General features: G+C 47.1%; 2 protein-coding genes across 2 annotated transcripts in view; one reads left to right on the top strand and one right to left on the bottom strand.

Moving 5' to 3' along the window:
- Window positions 1-4,263: 4,263 nt before the first annotated feature.
- Window positions 4,264-14,048, top strand: LOC135811675 (uncharacterized). The gene is made up of 9 exons (XM_065324910.1): window positions 4,264-4,619; window positions 7,207-7,573; window positions 8,335-8,386; window positions 8,644-8,748; window positions 9,126-9,197; window positions 10,273-10,356; window positions 11,368-11,584; window positions 12,358-12,500; window positions 12,937-14,048. The coding sequence occupies exons 1-9, from the start codon at window positions 4,535-4,537 to the stop codon at window positions 13,171-13,173; spliced, it is 1,362 nt and encodes a 453-aa protein (XP_065180982.1). The 5' UTR covers window positions 4,264-4,534; the 3' UTR covers window positions 13,174-14,048.
- Window positions 14,049-15,249: 1,201 nt separating this feature from the next.
- Window positions 15,250-19,154, bottom strand: part of LOC135811676 (uncharacterized) — an 11,590-nt gene continuing 7,685 nt past the window's right edge. Inside the window, exons 10-13 of the mRNA XM_065324911.1 lie at window positions 18,083-18,268; window positions 16,954-17,161; window positions 16,380-16,477; window positions 15,250-15,963 (exon numbers count right to left, since the gene is read on the bottom strand). Of these exons, the coding sequence (XP_065180983.1) occupies window positions 15,817-15,963; window positions 16,380-16,477; window positions 16,954-17,161; window positions 18,083-18,268 (639 nt within the window). The 3' untranslated portion in view covers window positions 15,250-15,816. The remainder of the gene's footprint in view (window positions 15,964-16,379; window positions 16,478-16,953; window positions 17,162-18,082; window positions 18,269-19,154) is intronic.

Raw genomic sequence — 19,154 nt, forward strand, 5'->3', positions numbered from 1 at the left:
GAAGGTCGGATTGGTTTACGTTTGTGCTTTCACCCAATGCCTTCAAGAAGCCATCGTCTTTATGGGGCACTGGCGGCTCCTTTTGCCCGGGTACAGGGTAGTGTGCAGCCAACGCCAGTAGCACAACGACCAGTTGAATACAGGCTTGCACGTACACCACTGTGGAGCTATCACCCGCCACAAACGAGCATACTAACGGAATACTGTGAGTGATCAGTAGATGTATGGGAAAGAACACGATCTTGAACAGCGTGGCTGCCTTGATGCCAACTGAATGTCCTGCGTCTCTGTGCACTACCTCAGTGCGGCTGGACATTCTGCGATGGATTATGGGTGGTGTGGCTACGCTATCATAAGCCAGCTTTATGGTCTTGGCCGCGTAGACGATGGTAAAAGTAGAAAACAGTAACCAGACGTACCAGTCGACACTTGGTGCACAGACGCCTCCATCGGAGGTGGCGTGGGCCGTTCCGTTTGTTCGGTTATACGTAGCCGGAGTGCCGCTGTTGCCTGAGCTCGTTCCCGGCGCTGCTGGATATGATGCTATCTCCTTTGCCAGTAAGGTATTGTAGAGCATAGCAAGGGAGGCCGTCGATGCATCCTCACTAAACACCTTCTTCATTACCAGAATAACCTTGCTTGCGGCCCCGAGAGGGACCGTTACGTCGTTATGACTGTTGGTGCCTGACATTGTAAATGACCCTGGGTCTGCCCGTATGTGAACTGTTCCGTTACTGATTCACTTCAGATACATGTGCATTACACTCCCGGTAACCCTGTTGATTTCTGCGATATCTTTTCGCTTAGTGAACACTACTACTCTGTCCATACAATCAACAAACCGTTCTCTATCACCTAAACCAGCTATGCGACTTCGAATTGAAAATCCACTTGTTTCCACACCTGGCTCTACAAGTTCGTCGGGGGCGTAGAACGATTCTTTTATAGGGCACTTCGCTACCACGTGACGACTGAGCCTCTGAGCTCGGGACACGTCGACGTTTGGAGATGGATCAGCAAAATAGTACCTACCTCCTGGTGGCACACACCACTGTGTTTCGATGTGGATCTTTCTTGGCGGATCGCTCCAGGGCTAGAATGCACATCGAGAAGGGTCCGTGTACATTTGCCATACAGAATACTTTCCCTGTCACGTCCCATCAGAACGTGGTATGGAAACAAAGCTGGCAAAGCCGCGACCCACTTTGCAAAGATGCCGATTTCGGCTTGAGACTGATACGAAACCGCGTTTCTGTCATACACGTTTCAGGCGTGCAGTCAGGTACTTCACCTGATCAGTACGCAGTGGTGCAGGGTCCCACAGAGGCTAGTATTGTGTTTAAAAAAGAAGATGCTGCAGATCGAAACTGTTTCAGACCGGGTTACCTAACAGTATAGAAGCAATGACACTTCGTTGTGTCAAGACGTGGGGAACACCGCGCTTATACCGTACATGTACCATGTAGAAGTACACAAAGCTGAATTCGTGTTCTTGGCAAGACGGAAGACGCTAGCCCTTTCCCAAAGATGCTCGTCACTTTTTCGCAAATTGTTGTTTTGAAAGAACTTTCGCAACGTTCTTCACTTTCACAAACTACTGTATAGCAGGAAATTTTCGGACGGAATTTATTTTCGTACAATTTCGTACACGGCCCCTTTTGTACTTAAATAATTAATTCCGTACTAAAATTTGTTCCTGTTGAGTCATGTACACTATACATGCGTACCGCATGAGAACACGTGCATTTAGCATGTAGCACTGTACGAAAATAAAATCCGCACGAAAGGTCAAAATTCCGCTTTGTCCGAAAATATTTCGGTCCGAAAATTTCCTGCTATACAGTAATTCGCAACTCTTTCACTACCGTGAGCAGAGTACTGCCCTTGAGGAGACCATTGAAGTGTCCGCGATGCTCCGCCTCAACAAGAAGCGCTGAACAAACTGCAAAATACGAAACGGCCACTGCGAGGTGACAGGAATGCGGTTAGCGAACCGCATTTTCGCTGAAGCAAAAAGTTTTGGGGAAGTCCCCAAAAGGCCCAAATTGGTGCGATTTCGCACAAGGCCAAATGCCCCAATATTCTACCTTCCCCACGAAGAAATAATCTATGCGGAGAGTGATAAATGTAGTTTATCAGCTATGAAGAGTATGATTGTTGCAGACATCATCACGCAATATGACAACTATTGAAGTAACTCCGTAGAGGTTTGAATGTGGTTTCCGTGTACTGTGTCCTGCCCTTTCAGCAGTTGATGGTTCTTGAAGCTGTATATTCGCGCGCACAAGCCTGATCTGTGTACATGTAAGCAAAAATAGCAATGTTGTTGCACTATTAAAGTCAAGTCAAGTCGAACACCTTTCCAGCCAAAGCACAGCAAGAAGGCAGGGAACCATATGCCAGGTTATTATCATGAGTCTACATGTACAATGTACACCCCCTTGTTCAGGAGTTGTTTCTGCATTTATCATGAAATACATTTACATTTGGCACACTTACATGTACATGTACGTGTATACATGTACATGTATATTCTATCTTTATCTTTTTATTTACATTTTTGTTTTGTTTTGCTTTGCAGTTGTTGCCGCGGTCAGGCCAGTGAAATCATGTTCTGTGATTGCCCGCATAAGAGGCTTAAAAAAAATTCTATCTTTATCTTTATCTTTAGCCTCTGCCTCATTTTAGCAGTATTTACGCGTCATGTGTCATACGTTACTGGATTGTTAAACTTTGTGTACTCAAACTCGGATACTGAGCCAGTAAAAAATAATGTAAAAAAAAGAGAAGAAACACATGAGAACGAGTTATGCAGCAACTATTCGCGACTGTAACTGTACCAAAATGATGAACATTGAAGTAACATTGAAGTAACATTGAAGTAACATTGAAGTAACATTGAAGTAACATTGAAGTACTTGTAACATTGAAGTACCATTGAAGTACCATTGAAGTAACATTGAAGTAACATTGAAGTAACATTGAAGTAACATTGAAGTAACATTGAAGTAACATTGAAGTAACATTGAAGTAACATTGAAGTAACATTGAAGTAACATTGAAGTAACATTGAAGTAACATTGAAGTAACATTGAAGTAACATTGAAGTAACATTGAAGTAACATTGAAGTAACATTGAAGTAACATTGAAGTAACTCGGTAGAGCTACAGTGTAGGTCTTGGGTCACTGAATGTCTCAGTAGCCTGTCAGTTCTGTGTGTGCCTTATTGTCGCACTTTCTGACTGTTTATCATCTTGTTTTAATACAGTCGTGGATAAATGTAGTTGCTGCATTTCTTGTTCTCATGTGTTTTTTTCTCTTTTCTTTTGTTTATTCACGTGATCTCTTTAGTTCCATATCTCCACTGATGATCGGAGCCTGAAAATCGATTCTTGAACCTTGATACAAACACAGTCATTGTTTTACCTCTACCAAGTTGTCAAGTTGCGTGGTGTTGTCTGCGGCCTCCACGCTCTTCATAGATTTTATTACCCACAGAGACACAAACTTTCCAATTCTTTTTGGCCGTTGGAAATTGTACCATTCCAAGTCTGTTCATTTTCACTGTGCACATATGCATTCATGTACTTCGTACACTATTTTAAATGTTTCATTGCTATCAGGTTCGGCCTCATCTTCCCTGTGCTGCGCTGCCGCTGATGAGTCAACAAAGCCACAAAGGACGAAACAGTTCTGTTCGCAGATTGAGTATTTCTGATCGCAAGACCTACATTGCCCACATACATGTAAGTCATTGCACGCTCGCGTTCTGGATCTACTACACAATGAGAGTGACATGACTGAGTCTGTGGTAGTAGATCTGCATGACTGCTCCTCGCGACGATACTCCCTGCTCTCTACCATGGTCCATGGTCTAGTAGTACGTCTACAGACTGTACAGTGCATGCATGCAGTCAGCTGAGCTCACTGCAAGTGCAAGCACTACAAATCATTGCATCATCGCAGTCCCCGATATTCTGGTAAATCAGGGATGAAAAGCACCGGCCATGCGCCAGAGCAGGGATCCCCACCTCATTCATAGTGACACACCGGAGTATGTCTACAGTCATCATGGTCATGGTCTAGGGGCAGACAAGGGCTCCCTGGCCTGGGCCAGAGCTGATTTTTGATCGATGCTGCACGAAATCACCATGATCACCACACTACAGCTGAACCTGTAGTACTAGCATCAACGAATGTGTGCTGTAGCCTGTACTGACTGTAGTGCCGGGCCAGTGACAGTGTCACCACTGCGCACTATCCCCTGTTTTCCGCCACTGCGCTGCACCACTAGTGTAGTGCGGGCACTGCCACTAGTCGAGTCGTCTGCTCTCCTCCACAGCTCCGAAGGTCCAGTCTCTCTCTCTGTCTCATTGCAGGAAAGGTGAGCGAGGCGTTCAGCAAACAAGACTTGCTCCTCGAAAACCAGCCGAAGACAATTGCGGAGCTGCTTCATGCCTTCAGCCAGAGCGTGAAGCAACCAAAAACATTAGAGGAGCTCAGCCCGTTCAGCAACTGGCAAGGGACGCAAGAATGGCTGACTCGTCTCATTTATCTCGCGGCGCTATTGGGGTCAACTCGCCTGACGCGTATCGCACACTCACGACCGGCTATGCAGGTATGCCTTGGAGTTCCTTTTCTCTTTGGTCCGCTTAGGGCTGGATAGTAGTACTTGTAAAGTCTTTGCCCGTTTATTTTGAATTTTTTCTTCATTCTTGAGAGGAAATGTAGCCGAAGTTTACTACCAGCAAGCCTGCTGTCCAGGTGGCAATACTTTCCATATCTAAAATTCTTGGATATGGAAGACGGGCACTGGCGGTTCATTCTGGCGAAGCAAAGTCATTCCAAGACTGTCGGCAACGTTTCCTGCCGGAGCTCAACCTGGGAGTCATTAGGCCAGGATTTGTAGTAGGGTTTGTGGCAAACGTCTTGGCATCACGAAATGTGAAAACTCGCAATACCAGAATTGCCGTAAACAGACATGCCCTTCGTGTCTGGTTTGAGTACTTCTTGCATTTGCGGCCCAAGCTTCCTGAATGTTTGCACTGAAAGATGCAGTGGCTCATTAGAACGATGCAGTGGCTCATTAGAAAGATGCAGTGGCTTTTCCAGGATTTAGCTGAGCGTTGTCCCTGTAGGAATTTGGGGAAAAGTCTCGAAAACTTGCGCAGGATATTGCGGCAGAAAATTACTAAAGAATGCGACAAAAAGTGCGGACACACTACATGTATTCACACAGCTACTGCAGAATGCAACATGCTAGTTGATATCCAGCCCTGCCCTAGCTTCTCTTACTTTTCAGTTCCCCTTTCATTCTTTTTCTTTCTCCCCTCTAGCTCTATTACCGCCATGGCTGGCTATCGCCCACATCACCATTTCATTGGCTAGTGCCACGTGATTGTGAATAATAATAATAATAATAATAATAATAATAACAATGTAGAAATATGTACGTGGAAAAGATGCGGAACTTGCTGGGACTTGGCGGAATTAGAAGAAAATTGCGGATTTGGGCCCAATTCACGGAATTTGTTGCATCCGTGGAACCGCTATTTGCGCACTAGTACGAGTCTTACTGTGCAAGGAATGTAAATGATCATGGAAAGCATAAACGAAGTATAAAAAGTGCCGAAAACAAAATTAAAAAAACACGAGAAATCGCGGATTTTGCAGAAAATGGCGGATTTGGACCAACATTGCGAAATTTGTTGCATCCGTGTAATAGATATTTCCTGGAGGGCAGTTAGTGCTGCTGGGCTCGGATGTCGCTACTGTCCCCAGGTCGGCCATTTTGGAAAATGATATCATTCCATCCACTCGTGACGCACTCACCCCCACATCACGCAACCGTGTTACCGTACGTAGGTCTTTTCAATTACGATAGACTTTGTATGGGAGTAGATAGGGAATAGCAGTATGTTGGCTCTCCATTGCTCAAGAGAAGTCATGATGTTTTTAAGACTTCCGTATGGGACATATGGCACCCTACCGGTATCCCAACTTGGGAAAAATTCTGGTAAGAAGTTCATTGATGTAGAGAAACAAGAAAGAAACTGTTTTTTCTCCATCTACTCCCATACAACGTCTGTCATAAATCCGGCCTACTTTAGGCAAGTTAGTGATGTCACCAAACTCCGTGAAAACTTCAAACTGTTATAACTCGGGAACTGCTGCTCCGGTCAACCTGTGACCTTAACCATTGGGATCAGTGTATTTTTTTACTACAGGTCATAGTCTCCCTTGTCTCACGCTGCCGAACCAAACCGTGCCTCGTAGAAAGCGCACAAGGAAAGATGAGGACAAAAACAGGCAGCAGCCAATGAGAGAAGTTGGACCAACAACGAAACAAACAACGAAAGCCAGAATATTTCAGAAATCGATGCGTACTCTGGCTGGGGCACGCGTCAGCGTGTGCCCTGACGGGAATAAGTGGAATCAGTAGTGGCCCTGAAAGGGTTATCATGTACTAACATGCACAGCCTATTCTTGGAGGTTGAGGTGGTCGCGTTCTGTGCTGGTGCAGTGCAGCGCACCGCTCCCGTGGCCGATTTTGGCTAACCGCCGCTGTTTTTTATATCCAGAGTACTGCGGGGCTGCTCAATGTAATCCAGTCAAGTCACTCAAGTACACGCCGGGCATTGCGCCGCCCTAGACCTGCGAACACTGGGCTGCGAAATGGTGCACGGCGCAAACTAGAGTGACATGATTGGATTTTTACATTGATCAGTACTTATCAGTACTGTACTTACTAAAGGGAGCTGCTATGTTGTTATGCTAGGTTATTTTTATTATTTTTACTTTACCATCGGTGCAGGCCTTCTTGCTGTGGAGCATGAATGATGCCACAGCTCCTAGGCCATGAGGAATATCGGCTCAGCTTGTGCTGTACGTGCAGGGCCGGCGCCACTGGTACGGCCGGTACGGCCATGGCCGTACCAACTTCCCAAAAAGTCAGTCCACGTGGAACGTCCAAAACCAGGGAGAAAAAGTCTCGATGTAAGATTTTGTACAGGGAATCGCCCAAAGTGCAGGATTTGCCGTCTAAATTCCAAAAAAACATATGGAGGAGGACCCCCAGACCCCCTTCAAGATGGCTCGTCGACCGCTCCGCGGACGCTGCCTCCGGCCCGGACGTGTTACTGTGATGAGTATCTGCTCAGCTTGTGCTGTACGTCGTGCTACTGTGTTCTTCTGTTCGTGCACAGGTCCAAACTCCTCTTTCTCACTGTCCGGAGGCAGCGGTGCAGGTGCCGGCAGCAGCAACAGTGGTGGTGGTGGTGGTGTCAGCAGTAGTGTTGGCGTCAGCGGCAGCGGTGGTAACAGCAGCATGATTGGAGGCAGCGGCGGTATGGTCACCAGCAGCTCTGCCTCGGGCAGTGCGACGGCGGACGAGACGATGACCACCGTGCACGGCGCGCCCATCGTCACCATCGACGCGGACTTGGCCGTGGCGGGAAAGGTGGACGACACTCTGGTCTGCAGCATCTGCACGAACGTGATGCGCGACCCTCACCTGGTGGTGAACTGCGGCCATCACTTCTGTCTGCAATGCCTGGAGAAATACAGAACTACGTGAGTTAGCCGGAGTCACGGACACTGTCACCTAATACACTCTTGTATTATCTCCATTGTATCTTGTTATCTATTTGATGTAAACTGCACACGGCAGAACAACAGAGACCTAAACTTTCTAGCTTTCTCGTGACTCTGAGTTTAGTCCGAGTGTTTTTGAACACGAAACTCGGAGTAACGAGACAGCTTTTGGTCTCTGTCGTTCTGCGTTGTGTAGTACACTTTGCCCTTGATAGGGTATTGAGCACTATTTGCAGCAAGGACTTCAGACACTTTGTTTTATGTAAGTTGCATATGAGTCTAGAATTACTCAATCTGCGAACAGAATTGTTTCGTCCTTTGTGGACTCATCAGCGCAGCACAGAGAAAATGAGGCCAAACCTGATAGCAATGAAAAATAAATTTTCCAAAGCCAGATAAGTCTAGAATTAAATGTAATCCAAGGTCAGAATGGTGATCAAGGTCGTTACCTATGAATATGAAGACTTTCCAGACTACCTTGTAGCTGATTACATACCTTATTTCGCCGATTATAAGTCGCAGCCAATTCTCATGTCCGAACCGAATCGTCTCAATGCACTCACATAAGTAAGAAGTCACACTCGGTTGTAAGTCGTACCTCCTTCTTTGCCCCTGAAGTCTAGTGTAAAAAAGGTTAGACTTACTATCAGGGTAATACGGTAGGCAAGCATACATAAATCGTGTTGTCTTTACTGATGCTACAACACCTTGCAAATTCCGCTTCTTGTTTCTGTGTTCAGTCGTTCAGAGTGCGCTTTGTGTCGAGGACAAATCACAGGTGCTAAAGGAGAGGTGAGTTTGAAGCGATTGATGATGAACAATGGATTCCAGTAACTCTGTACTGTCTAGAAGCTGACATGGTGTTCCTTCTGCGCCGTGGGTTGCTTACTCAAAATACTTGGCTCTGTTTGCTGGAGATCATCTCTGAGTCGTGTGGAGACAGTGCTTGGCGCACATATTATTGTTCCAGGGCATATGCGTGCTTGCGGGTGCGAGTGCTTGTGCTTGCCTTCAAGGCCCTTCATGTGTGTCTGTATGTCGTGTCGTAGGTTGTACCTGACCTAAGTCTGGGGAGACGTATCAACGACATCAAGATTCGCTGCGAATCTTCCGACCTTGGATGTCAATGGATAGGCCTTGTAGGAGACTACGCTGTAAGTGTGACGACGTACTGTGCCTCTAAAGGAGAATAATACCCTCTTCTCCGCTGCAAAGATGAAGTGCTACGATCACTACCCAATTCACCATTGTGTCTTCATCATGGAGCGGAGTATGTTGCATTGACCGTTTACACGGCGGTAGGGATAGCACAGCGCCGTATTTGCGCCGTGCGTTTTTTTGCTCAGGCCCGGGGCTAGTGTGTGAGATTCTGTGTGTGTGATAAAGACGTCTGCTTACGTTGCTTACGTTGCCTTGATCCTTAAAGGGTGCTGGCGTTCCTTCGGATGCGGAAAACGCGGCCACTAGCCGAGTCTAACGCGAACCGTGAATTTTGTTTACGTTGTCGTGACTTTGCTTCCTTCTCTCTCAGGCGCATTGTCGTAGTGATGATTGCCAGGTGACCTGTCCTCAGAAGTGCGGAGAGAACTTGCAACGAACAAAGGTGAGCAACTGGGTGGTATGCAGTTACAGTAAAAACCTGTAACTAAAGACCAGCGTGACTAGCGACCAGTCTGGTACTACAGTAAAACCTGTTGCTAAAGACCAGCGTGACTAGCGACCAGTCTGGTACTACAGTAAAACCTGTTGCTAAAGACCAGCGTGACTAGCGACCAGTCTGGTACTACAGTAAAACCTGTTGCTAAAGACCAGCGTGACTAGCGACCAGTCTGGTACTACAGTAAAACCTGTTGCTAAAGACCAGCGTGACTAGCGACCAGTCTGGTACTACAGTAAAACCTGTTGCTAAAGACCAGCGTGACTAGCGACCAGTCTGGTACTACAGTAAAACCTGTTGCTAAAGACCAGCGTGACTAGCGACCAGTCTGGTACTACAGTAAAACCTGTAACTAAAGACCAGCGTGACTAGCGACCAGTCTGGTACTACAGTAAAACCTGTAACTAAAGACCACCGTGACTAGCGACCAGTCTGGTACTACAGTAAAACCTGTTGCTAAAGACCAGCGTGACTAGCGACCAGTCTGGTACTACAGTAAAACCTGTTGCTAAAGACCACCGTGACTAGCGACCAGTCTGGTACTACAGTAAAACCTGTTGCTAAAGACCAGCGTGACTAGCGACCAGTCTGGTACTACAGTAAAATCTGTAACTAAAGAGTGTGGGGGTTATGATGGCTCGAACTTTGAAAAATTGTCTACCGAAGAAGGAGGATTGTATTGCTCTGTTAGGAAAAGCCCGAGTCTCCGCCTATGATAGGTGACTGGTGATGCTGGTCCTCTGGCCTGCTGGATCTCACGAACACAAACAATAAGCAGCATGTACACTGTGCGGAGAATGAGTGCACAAGTGTGACCTGGATGTGCGACGGCTGTGCAAGGGGGTCCATTCGTCTGGCTACACACATCTTGAGTTGCTGACCGTTCCATGTAGACCTACGTGTCCCCTGCAGTGCACGTCCCGGGGATGCAAAGGCTCTCTTCTGTCTCTGAGCTAGAAACAAACCATATCAAGTTGTATCTTCTGATCGATGCCTGTGCTGTGTCGTATTATTCTCTTAGGTGGATGAGCACATCGCGGAGGTTTGCCCGCAGTCCCTGGTTCCTTGCAAGTTTGTACGCATTGGAGCAGGGTGCAAATCAAAGGTTTGTTCTTGTTCATGTGAACATACTAGGTACTTTAGCTTGGTTCTTTGATGCAGAAAGATGGTGGCCACTGTGCGTGGTGTGTGTGTGTGTTCTTTTTGCAATACCTCTCATCTCCACATAATGTATATCAACACCAGCTGGTTTGCCGAGCGGAGGGTGTGATGGGATTTCTTGTGTGCTCAGCGTAGGTGTTGTGACTCCGTTCAGTGTCAAGTTGAGTTTCATTGGTTTGAGCTTACAGCGGTCTTGTTATCACTGCCATTATCTGCCACAGCTAACCCTTGCTTGCCACGGGCTATCTCTTTACAACGGGTGACATGAAGCAGTTACAGTTGTTGTTGTTGTTGTTGTTGTTGTTGTTGTTGTTGTTGTTGTTGTTGTTGTTTGTACCAGTGCTGTGGAGTGTTCGGTAGGCCTTGGCGGATAATGCTCGAAAAGGTGGCAGATTCTGCTTTTTTTGCACCGAAATTGGCAGAACCATACAAACCTTATGGCGGGCAATTCCTCGAATTCTGCTCCATTTCTTTATCCACATACCAAACATGCATGAAACTTACCAGAAAATGTACTTAATTCTGCCAATTTTTCTGCCGGCATTATCCGCCAAGCCCTAGTGTTCGGAGCGAACTCCACAGTAGTCGACGCCTATGTTTTCTATACATGTGCGTGTGGTTGTGGGCGCACGTTTTCTCGCACTCTTTGTGTCTGTGTGTCTGTCCGTGCATACGTGCCTGTTTTGATCCTGTGTGTGTGTGTGTGTGTGTGTGTGTGTGTGTGTGTGTGTGTGTGTGTGTGTGTGTGTGTGTGTGTGTGTGTGTGTGTGTGTGTGCACATGCAAGCCGGTGTATGCATATCTTTGCATGGTGTGTGTGTGTGTGTGTGTATATATCTGTATGTCCGTTTATGTGTGTGTGTGTGTGTGTGTGTGTGTGTGTGTGTGTGTGTGTATCTGTCTGTCTGTTTATGTCTGTGTGTGTGTATATGTGCACTCACTATGTCTCCATGCAGCTGTTGCGCTGTGAGCTTGCAGAGCACTTGCGACATTCGATGTTGGAACACCAGATCCTGCTTGCTCAGAGTGTGGATTCGTTGACATCGCACGTCTGGATGGCAGCCAGTACGCCGAATCATGAGCGCACGACGGTCTTCACCTGGGTCTTCACCGACTTCAAGCGATACCTGGATGGTTCCAAGAACCGATTGTTCAGCGAGCCGTTCTATATCGGTATGTTACTTTCGTTCTACTTGGAAGTACCACTCTTATACCACTTTTTTGTCCATTCTGTGCATCATTGTTTTACCAGAAAATGTGTGATCCCCCCACTCTTCATTTCGCATAATGTAGTATGCGCTGGGCATGTTTGCTTATCACATGAGTGATCACGTTGGCGACCAAGAATTGTAGGTGGCGTAATAGCAGCAGCAGCGCTGTAGGCCCGCGGCTCGATCATCGCGTGACTGCTCACAATCCTGTGTGGACCGAAAGCAACACGTTTATGCTCACCATCATGTGTGGACCGAAAGCAACACGTTTATCGGTAGGATTACCTAGGTAACAAGATTAGCTAGATAACAAACAAGATTAGCTAGATAACAAACAAGATTAGCTAGGTAACAAACAAGATTAGCCAGGTAACAAACAAGATTACGTAGGTAACAAACAAGATTACGTAGGTAACAAACAAGTATAGCGAGGGTCATTAGCTGCCAGCCCGCTCATTGTATATTGACAACCTGCTTTCCTTTCACGTCTGAAAACGTCTTGTAGTGGTGTCTCGTTTGTCGGTCCCATCTTTTTGTCAACGGTTCGCAAGCGAATTGGCCACACTGAGTTTTCCACCACTCCTGATCTGAATGATAATGTAGATCTCTATCTGTTTCTGGATCTCCCTCCCCCCCCCCCCCCCCCCTCCCTCTCACTCTCCTTGTCTCTCTCCCTGTCTTTCTAAGTGCCTCTCTCCATGTCAACCTGTCTTTCTCTGCCTATCTCTTCGCCAGGACCCTGTGACAGTGGCTACAGGCTTGTCTTGCGTGTTGAGACTGGCTACCAAGATCAAGCCATATCCACCTTCTACTGTGTGGCACGAGGCAAGAATGACGACAGGCTGGAGTGGCCATTCCGTCGACCAGTGACATTTCAGGTGTGCACTGTGTGTGTGTGTGTGTGTGTGTGTGTGTGTGTGTGTGTGTGTGTGTGTGTGTGTGTGTGTGTGTGTATTTGTGTCTGCGTGTAATTTGTCGTGTATCTGTGTCTGTGTTTAATTTGTCGTGTGTCATTTGTCGTGAGTGTGGTGGGTGGGATGGATGGATGGACCTGCACATGTGTTGCTGACAAGTTACATGCACAGTAGAGATTTTTTTGCATCTTGGGAAATGAAGCGGAGTGATTGGAGCACCACGTCGAGTGGATTTCAATCCCCGACTGCCAATTCTCTAGTTGACTCTCGAGACGAGGCTGATTTGTACATGCTGTGTTTGTGTGTGTGTGTTTGTGTGTGTGTGTTTGTACGTGTGTGCGTGTGCATGTGCACGTGTATGCGCGCATGCGTGTATGCCTGTATTCACTGTTCCCCGCAGGCGCTGCACAGCGTGACGCACAAGGTTGTCATACAGGACCGGTCCATGCCGCCGACGCGAGAAGAGTCCATCCGCCTGATCACGGCACGGCCCAAGACGGAACGCAACAAGCGAGGTTGGGGCCGGGCCACGTTTGTGCCGTTCAAGCGCCTCGACGAGATCGGCCTGAATGCCGCAAACTCGTTTGTGTTGCGCATCGTAGTGCCCTGGAGCGAGATGTCCGAGGCGACCAAGTGAGTTCCGCCGCCTGTGCGTGCTCGGTCATCCGCCTCCACGACTGGCTGCTGCATGAGAGCTGTTGACATGCCTTTTTTAACAACGTACCCGATCATCACTTGACTGACTTTGACAGATATCTGCAATGGAACTACAACCTGACCCTGGCACGCCTGGCCTACTGCGGCATGCATGGTTGTTGGAGTGCGCGCCACTCAGTTGCCAAGCAGAACGGAGACGACTTTATTGAATGGTTCATTGTATATATGACTTGAAACTGAATCACCTGCTAAGACGTGCTCTCCCTGCCGCTCAACTTACCCCTTGTTCTCCCTTGCCATTGTTGCTGATTTGATTTTTCATTTCGTTTTCACCGTTGAAATTACTGTTTTGCTGTCACTTGCTGTGCCCCCACGACGTGCACACGCACATGACATGAGCACCATTGAGCAATAACGACCGGTCACACACGAGCTGACACACGATGTACGCCCATCGTGTCCAGCGACTGGAACTCCCAGCACCTGCTAGCGTCCTATTAAAAACAGCCTGGTTATATCAGCTGCAAGCGCGGCGCTGAACTTTGGCATAATTACATCGTTCAAGTTATGGTCTACAATCAACTTCATTCTGTCTCGCTTCTTCTTCTTCCTCTCTAATAGCCTCTTGCTATTTTTCACTTCTTGTTCCTTCCCTATTTGTGCACATGACTTTGAAATCTTCTATAAGAACTATTGCTTCTGGATGTGTACCCACTGAAGCAAATCCCTCATTGATATCTTCATCATTTTTGTAGGCTTCCCTGGTACGATCGCCACCTGAACTTCTTGTTTGAGCACAGAGTAAGTGATCACTCTTTGTCGTACACTCTTAACCGAAACAAATGTCTGATTGAAGGGGCGTGTTCCGATCTGTTTGTTGTAGGGACTGTGGATTCAAGTGCTGGCCTGACTGGTCGTTACAACTGCCACCACAAACAGCTATTATCATGGCCCAAGGTTGTCTTTGACTGCACCTGGTAGCCTGGCATTGATAGTGAAACTTTCTAAGCTGGCTATACAGTTCTCTAGCTGCGGTCGTTGTCACGTACGAGATAGCGATCCAGCGGGCTTACACAGGTGCTGTACTTCAGCGCAAAGTATATACCTGTAGTAGCAAGAAAATAGTGCATTGCACTTATTTTTTCACTGGCTCTTACTCTTAGAGACTGGGTCCCTATTGAAGATAGGGCACCATTCAAGAGAATCGCACGAGTGCGGTATGGATGCAGATGTTCTCTAATAATGATAGCGGACAAGATTTCTATGGAACACAGCAAGACTAGGGCCAGATAACTGCCCAAATCACACAATTGGCAAAGCCATGTGAGTCGACCTCCACAGCATACCTGCATGGTCTACACCATGCAGTTTATCACGGTGTCGGAATACGACAGCAAAGACAGTTATACCTGTGCACACCCTACACCCTGCACACACACACACACCTTTTGACGCCCATCGCTGGAGGCGATGATAGGCTATTAGCGATGCTACAGCAGAAGCAATAGCAACTTGTGCTGGGATTGCACCATTCAACAGTTTGCAAGGCTGAAGAACTGACCGCCACTATTCAGCCTGGTCTACACCACACAGCCATGAAGTGGCTTTTTCTGGCCAGTGAATCTCTAATTTTGGTCTTTTTCATTTTTTCCTGCACACATATCACACCACATACCCCGGCATGCACTGGCTGTTGGTAACCAGTGCTAACCACCCAGGAAAATGAAAGAAATATCAGGAGTCTGAGAAAGAGAAGAATTGTGTGACCATAATCATCGGGAATCGAACCCGCAACCTCTCGATTGGAAATAGCTGCACATACCACTGCACCATATGGGAAACACACACACACACACACACACACACACACACACACACACACACACACACACACACACACACACACACACACACACACACACACACACACACACACACACACACACACACACACACACACAACTACACACACACACACACACACACACACACACACACACACACACACACATACACACCACACACACACACACACACAAACCAGGTGTCAACAGGCTTCATTTTGCTCAGTCCTGCTGCAAAACGTCTGGTGTACTAAAATAATAAGAAAAGGTATAGTCATAGATAGCACCTGATAGGGAGAGAAAACCAGCTCCTCCTTTGCCAATAGGGTCATAACAGAAGTGATAGATTCAATTATATGCTTTGTCAATGGTTAGTCTAATTTTTCTGTGCTGTGCTGGTGCGTCACAAAGGACGAAACTAACTGCCCGCAGGTCGAGTACGTGGTGGATGCATAAAACAGACAGAAGCAGGAGAATGGAGTTGACAGGGAGAAATTGGATAATAAATAAATCTCCAAATTCGAATTGACGCACAGGAAAAAGCCGGTCGTTAGCAAGGGACACTGATCAGGAAAACGTCTCCCTCACAGTACCCAGCACACACTAACAGAACAACAGACTATTACTAAACTTTTACATGTACTCAGTCTGCCTGTGGCAAAGCAAACAAGAGAGAAAAGCTACATTAGTACATACCGAGTACTCAAGCACTTTACGCAAGTGAGTGACCGCATATAAAATCGCTTGTAAGAAAGGTTGCGACTTTCCGACTTGTCGCATCATTTGAGCAGGTCTTGCCGTTCGGAGTCGTGCCGGTCGATCAGATTCCGACGCTTCTCCTCCCATTGTTGCATTCGAGTATCGCGCTCAAACTCCAGTTGCTTCATCTCACGGAATTGCTTCTGCAACAGTTCCTTGATTTTGGCCTGCACACAGACACACACCAAGAGAATACATTTGGAACGAAACAAGGCTTGCCAGGAGCAACTTCTAGCTGTTGTGGAGTGTGACTGGTGCAGTGCTCGTGCTGGTGTCTGCAAGCGTCGTCTGATCGCGTCTGGTCAAAAGAAAAATCTACCACTACTATTTGACGTACCTACTGAAGATGGCATCACCAAATTAAAATCTACCAAGAATACATTTGCAGATATTCCCTCACACATCCCCCCCCCCCCCCCCCCCCCCCGATACACACTCACCACACACACATGCACATACACCCCCCCCCCCCCCCACACACACACGCATGAATGCACACACATACAACCAATAAGTCAAGTGCACATTGAAGACGACAAGTGCAGTAAGAAGAGAAGTGGTGAAAATAATCAGGTCTACTTACAGTTTTGTCTGGAGATTCTCCCAAGCTATCCAGGGTGATTGTAACACTACTGTTGGATCGATTCACCGTAGCCAGTGGAATAGATGGAGATGGGGAGTCTGTAGAAATGAACACGAGAGAGAGAGAGAGAGAGAGAGAGAGAGAGAGAGAGAGAGAGAGAGAGAGAGAGAGAGAGAGAGAGAGAGAGAGAGAAGAGAGAGAGAGTAAGTTACATTTATAAAGACAGGTAAGTCTAACAAATGAGGACTGAGACCTCTATAAGAGAGAGAGAGAGAGAGAGAGAGAGAGAGAGAGAGAGAGAGAGAGAGAGAGAGAGAGAGAGAGAAGAGAGAGAGAGAGAGAGAAAGAGAGATAGAGAGGAGAGAAAAGTATTCTTCCATTCTCCTCCAAAAAAAGCAGTGAGCGTCAAAGACAATGACACCATCAACATCACCACCACCAGTACCTCAACTAGTATGTACGACTGCAGCTGAATGCCGCCAGCAGCAGTGGCGGTGGCAGCAAAGCAGCAGCAACAGCAGCAGGAATAGCAGTAGCACAAGGATACAAAACAGGACGTGTGTTTACTCCTTACCGTCTCCATCCAACTGGTCATACTTCATTCGCTTGGCGAGGAGAGCTGCCTTCCTCTTTGGTCTCCAGTAGAGGAAGTGAAATGCCAGGCCCAGGCTTAGCACAATGCCAACGGTAACGTAGCTCCAGATCACAGCGTCCTCCCAGTCTTCCTTGAACACACTGGTGATGGATTGGGAGGTGGCCTCTTTCTTGCTGATATGACGTTGCTGCACGGAGCCAAACAAAGAACAGACGCAGAGACACACACGGACATTGCTTGCACTGCAATAACACCCGGTATTACCATTCTAAGCAGGATACTAGTGAGTGAAAACGTGCAACAACTAGCACAAAACTGACTCTTGATTATGTGATACTGACATTCAACGACCTGATGCTTAACTGTATCACGGATGCAATGTGCAAACCAACAGCTTTCAAACTTGCAAGGTTTACAGTTATGAAATAACATTAGAAAGGGGAAGGTGAGCGCACCATAGACGAAAACAAGCTAAACATCACAGCGAACTAAGAATGCTAGCTATGACAAGATGATGGCGAAGGACGAAGGACAACGGCACAGGACGGCCACGGGTCACTTCGAAAACGTCTTTCGTCTTCATCTTGTCACACCCCCCCCCCCCCCCCCCACACACACACACTAACACATACCAGGGCGCCGCACACGGTACGGTCAATACGGTATTGGCCGTACCACTATTTGACCCAAGTACCCGGTGAATCAAAAAAATGCACTGATTCGGGCTCTAATTGTCCAAATTTTTCGGCTCAGCCACCTCCCCCCCCCCCACGAGTAAATTGTACTTCAGATGGCTGACCGTACCACACTAAATTACCTTCCGACGCCCCTCCATACACACACACACACTTGTACTTGCTCACTGCCATGACTGATTACGAGAGCCTCCCCGGAAAGGGGAGAGAGATTCAAAAGGAATCTTGGAAAGCAATTGGCTATTGAAACGCCCAACGGACGACACCCCTGAAATCCCCAAAACTCTGGGTGGACTTGGACTTGGACTTGGACTTGGACACACACACACACACACACACACACACACACACACACACACACACACACACACACACACACACACACACACAGAAAGCTAACTAGCCACACTCACTTCAACAGCATTCGTCAGTTCCTGTACAGAGAGGTAGATGTCTCGCTCTTTGTTCTGAACAAGCAGCGTAGCACAGTTCTCCACCACACCACTGGAACCATTCGGACTCATGAAGAACCCATACTGGACAGGATTGACGTAGATGTTTGCAACCTGAAGACTGTCGACAATAACATGCTCCAGAACCTAAGCAGAACACACGGATACAGTGGAGATTGGATACAACGACCTTGCATATAACGCCAAATTGAGGTGAGCGACAAAACTCTGTTGCCCAAGCCGTTTAGCAAGTCCTGTCCTTTCCGCACATTTTAGATCGGGAAAACAACCGCGAAGTTAACGACAGATCGTTGTTAACCCGGAAGCTGAGCCACTAATAAGATTTAATGCGGAATTAGATACACCTGGATGTCAAACTTTTAGTGAAGATAAAAAGGTGCTGTGTTATCTGGCTTGAAAAATAAAGTACAGTCATGCACCAAAAGCACAATGTGTCATACTTTAATGGCAAAGGTTAATACCCACAGTTCAAGACCACTGCTAGTCACTGAGGACAGGCACGAAGCTGCAAGAGTCGTCAGGACAAACATATTGTAAAGCAGCAAACTATCGCGGCGCGCAAATTTAGCGTTTTCATAAATTGGGCTGGTTCACGATGAGAAACTTTTGCGATTCTATGCCTTCAGTCGGATCTTGTACTGCCTACAATCAATGTACGGAGAAGTTTGCGGCGATTTATATTCGCGAATGTGCGATGGTTGCGAAAATTGCAAAATTCAATCTCTAGCAAAAGTTTCTCACTTTGCGCAGTGGTTAGACTCGGGTGGAGAGCCGAGGACTAATTGATAAGAAGAGAAGAGGACCAGAGCTACTAACATAGTTATTTTAGTATTTACTTATTTTATTTCACTCAACGTGTGGCCCTGTCCGTGACCAATCGGCATACACACCGTGCAAGAGAGCGGTGATAGCCAACCATGGCAAGAGAGTGATAGCCAAAGTGATGCACTTTGGTGCATGGGACATCTTAGAACTACAGAGCTGTGCTAAGAACAACATGTACTTCCTCCGC

Source organism: Sycon ciliatum, chromosome 3 (assembly GCF_964019385.1).
Source record: "Sycon ciliatum chromosome 3, ocSycCili1.1, whole genome shotgun sequence".
In the NCBI taxonomy this organism is placed as follows: domain Eukaryota; kingdom Metazoa; phylum Porifera; class Calcarea; order Leucosolenida; family Sycettidae; genus Sycon; species Sycon ciliatum.

Excerpts from the sequence above, each read along its gene's own strand:
- LOC135811675 (XM_065324910.1), top strand. The coding sequence starts at position 4,535 with ATGGCTGACTCGTCTCATTTATCTCGCGGCGCTATTGGGGTCAACTCG. Across the intron at positions 4,620-7,206 it reads ACTCACGACCGGCTATGCAG|GTCCAAACTCCTCTTTCTCA; the intron begins GTATGCCTTGGA and ends GTTCGTGCACAG. Across the intron at positions 8,387-8,643 it reads TCACAGGTGCTAAAGGAGAG|GTTGTACCTGACCTAAGTCT; the intron begins GTGAGTTTGAAG and ends GTCGTGTCGTAG.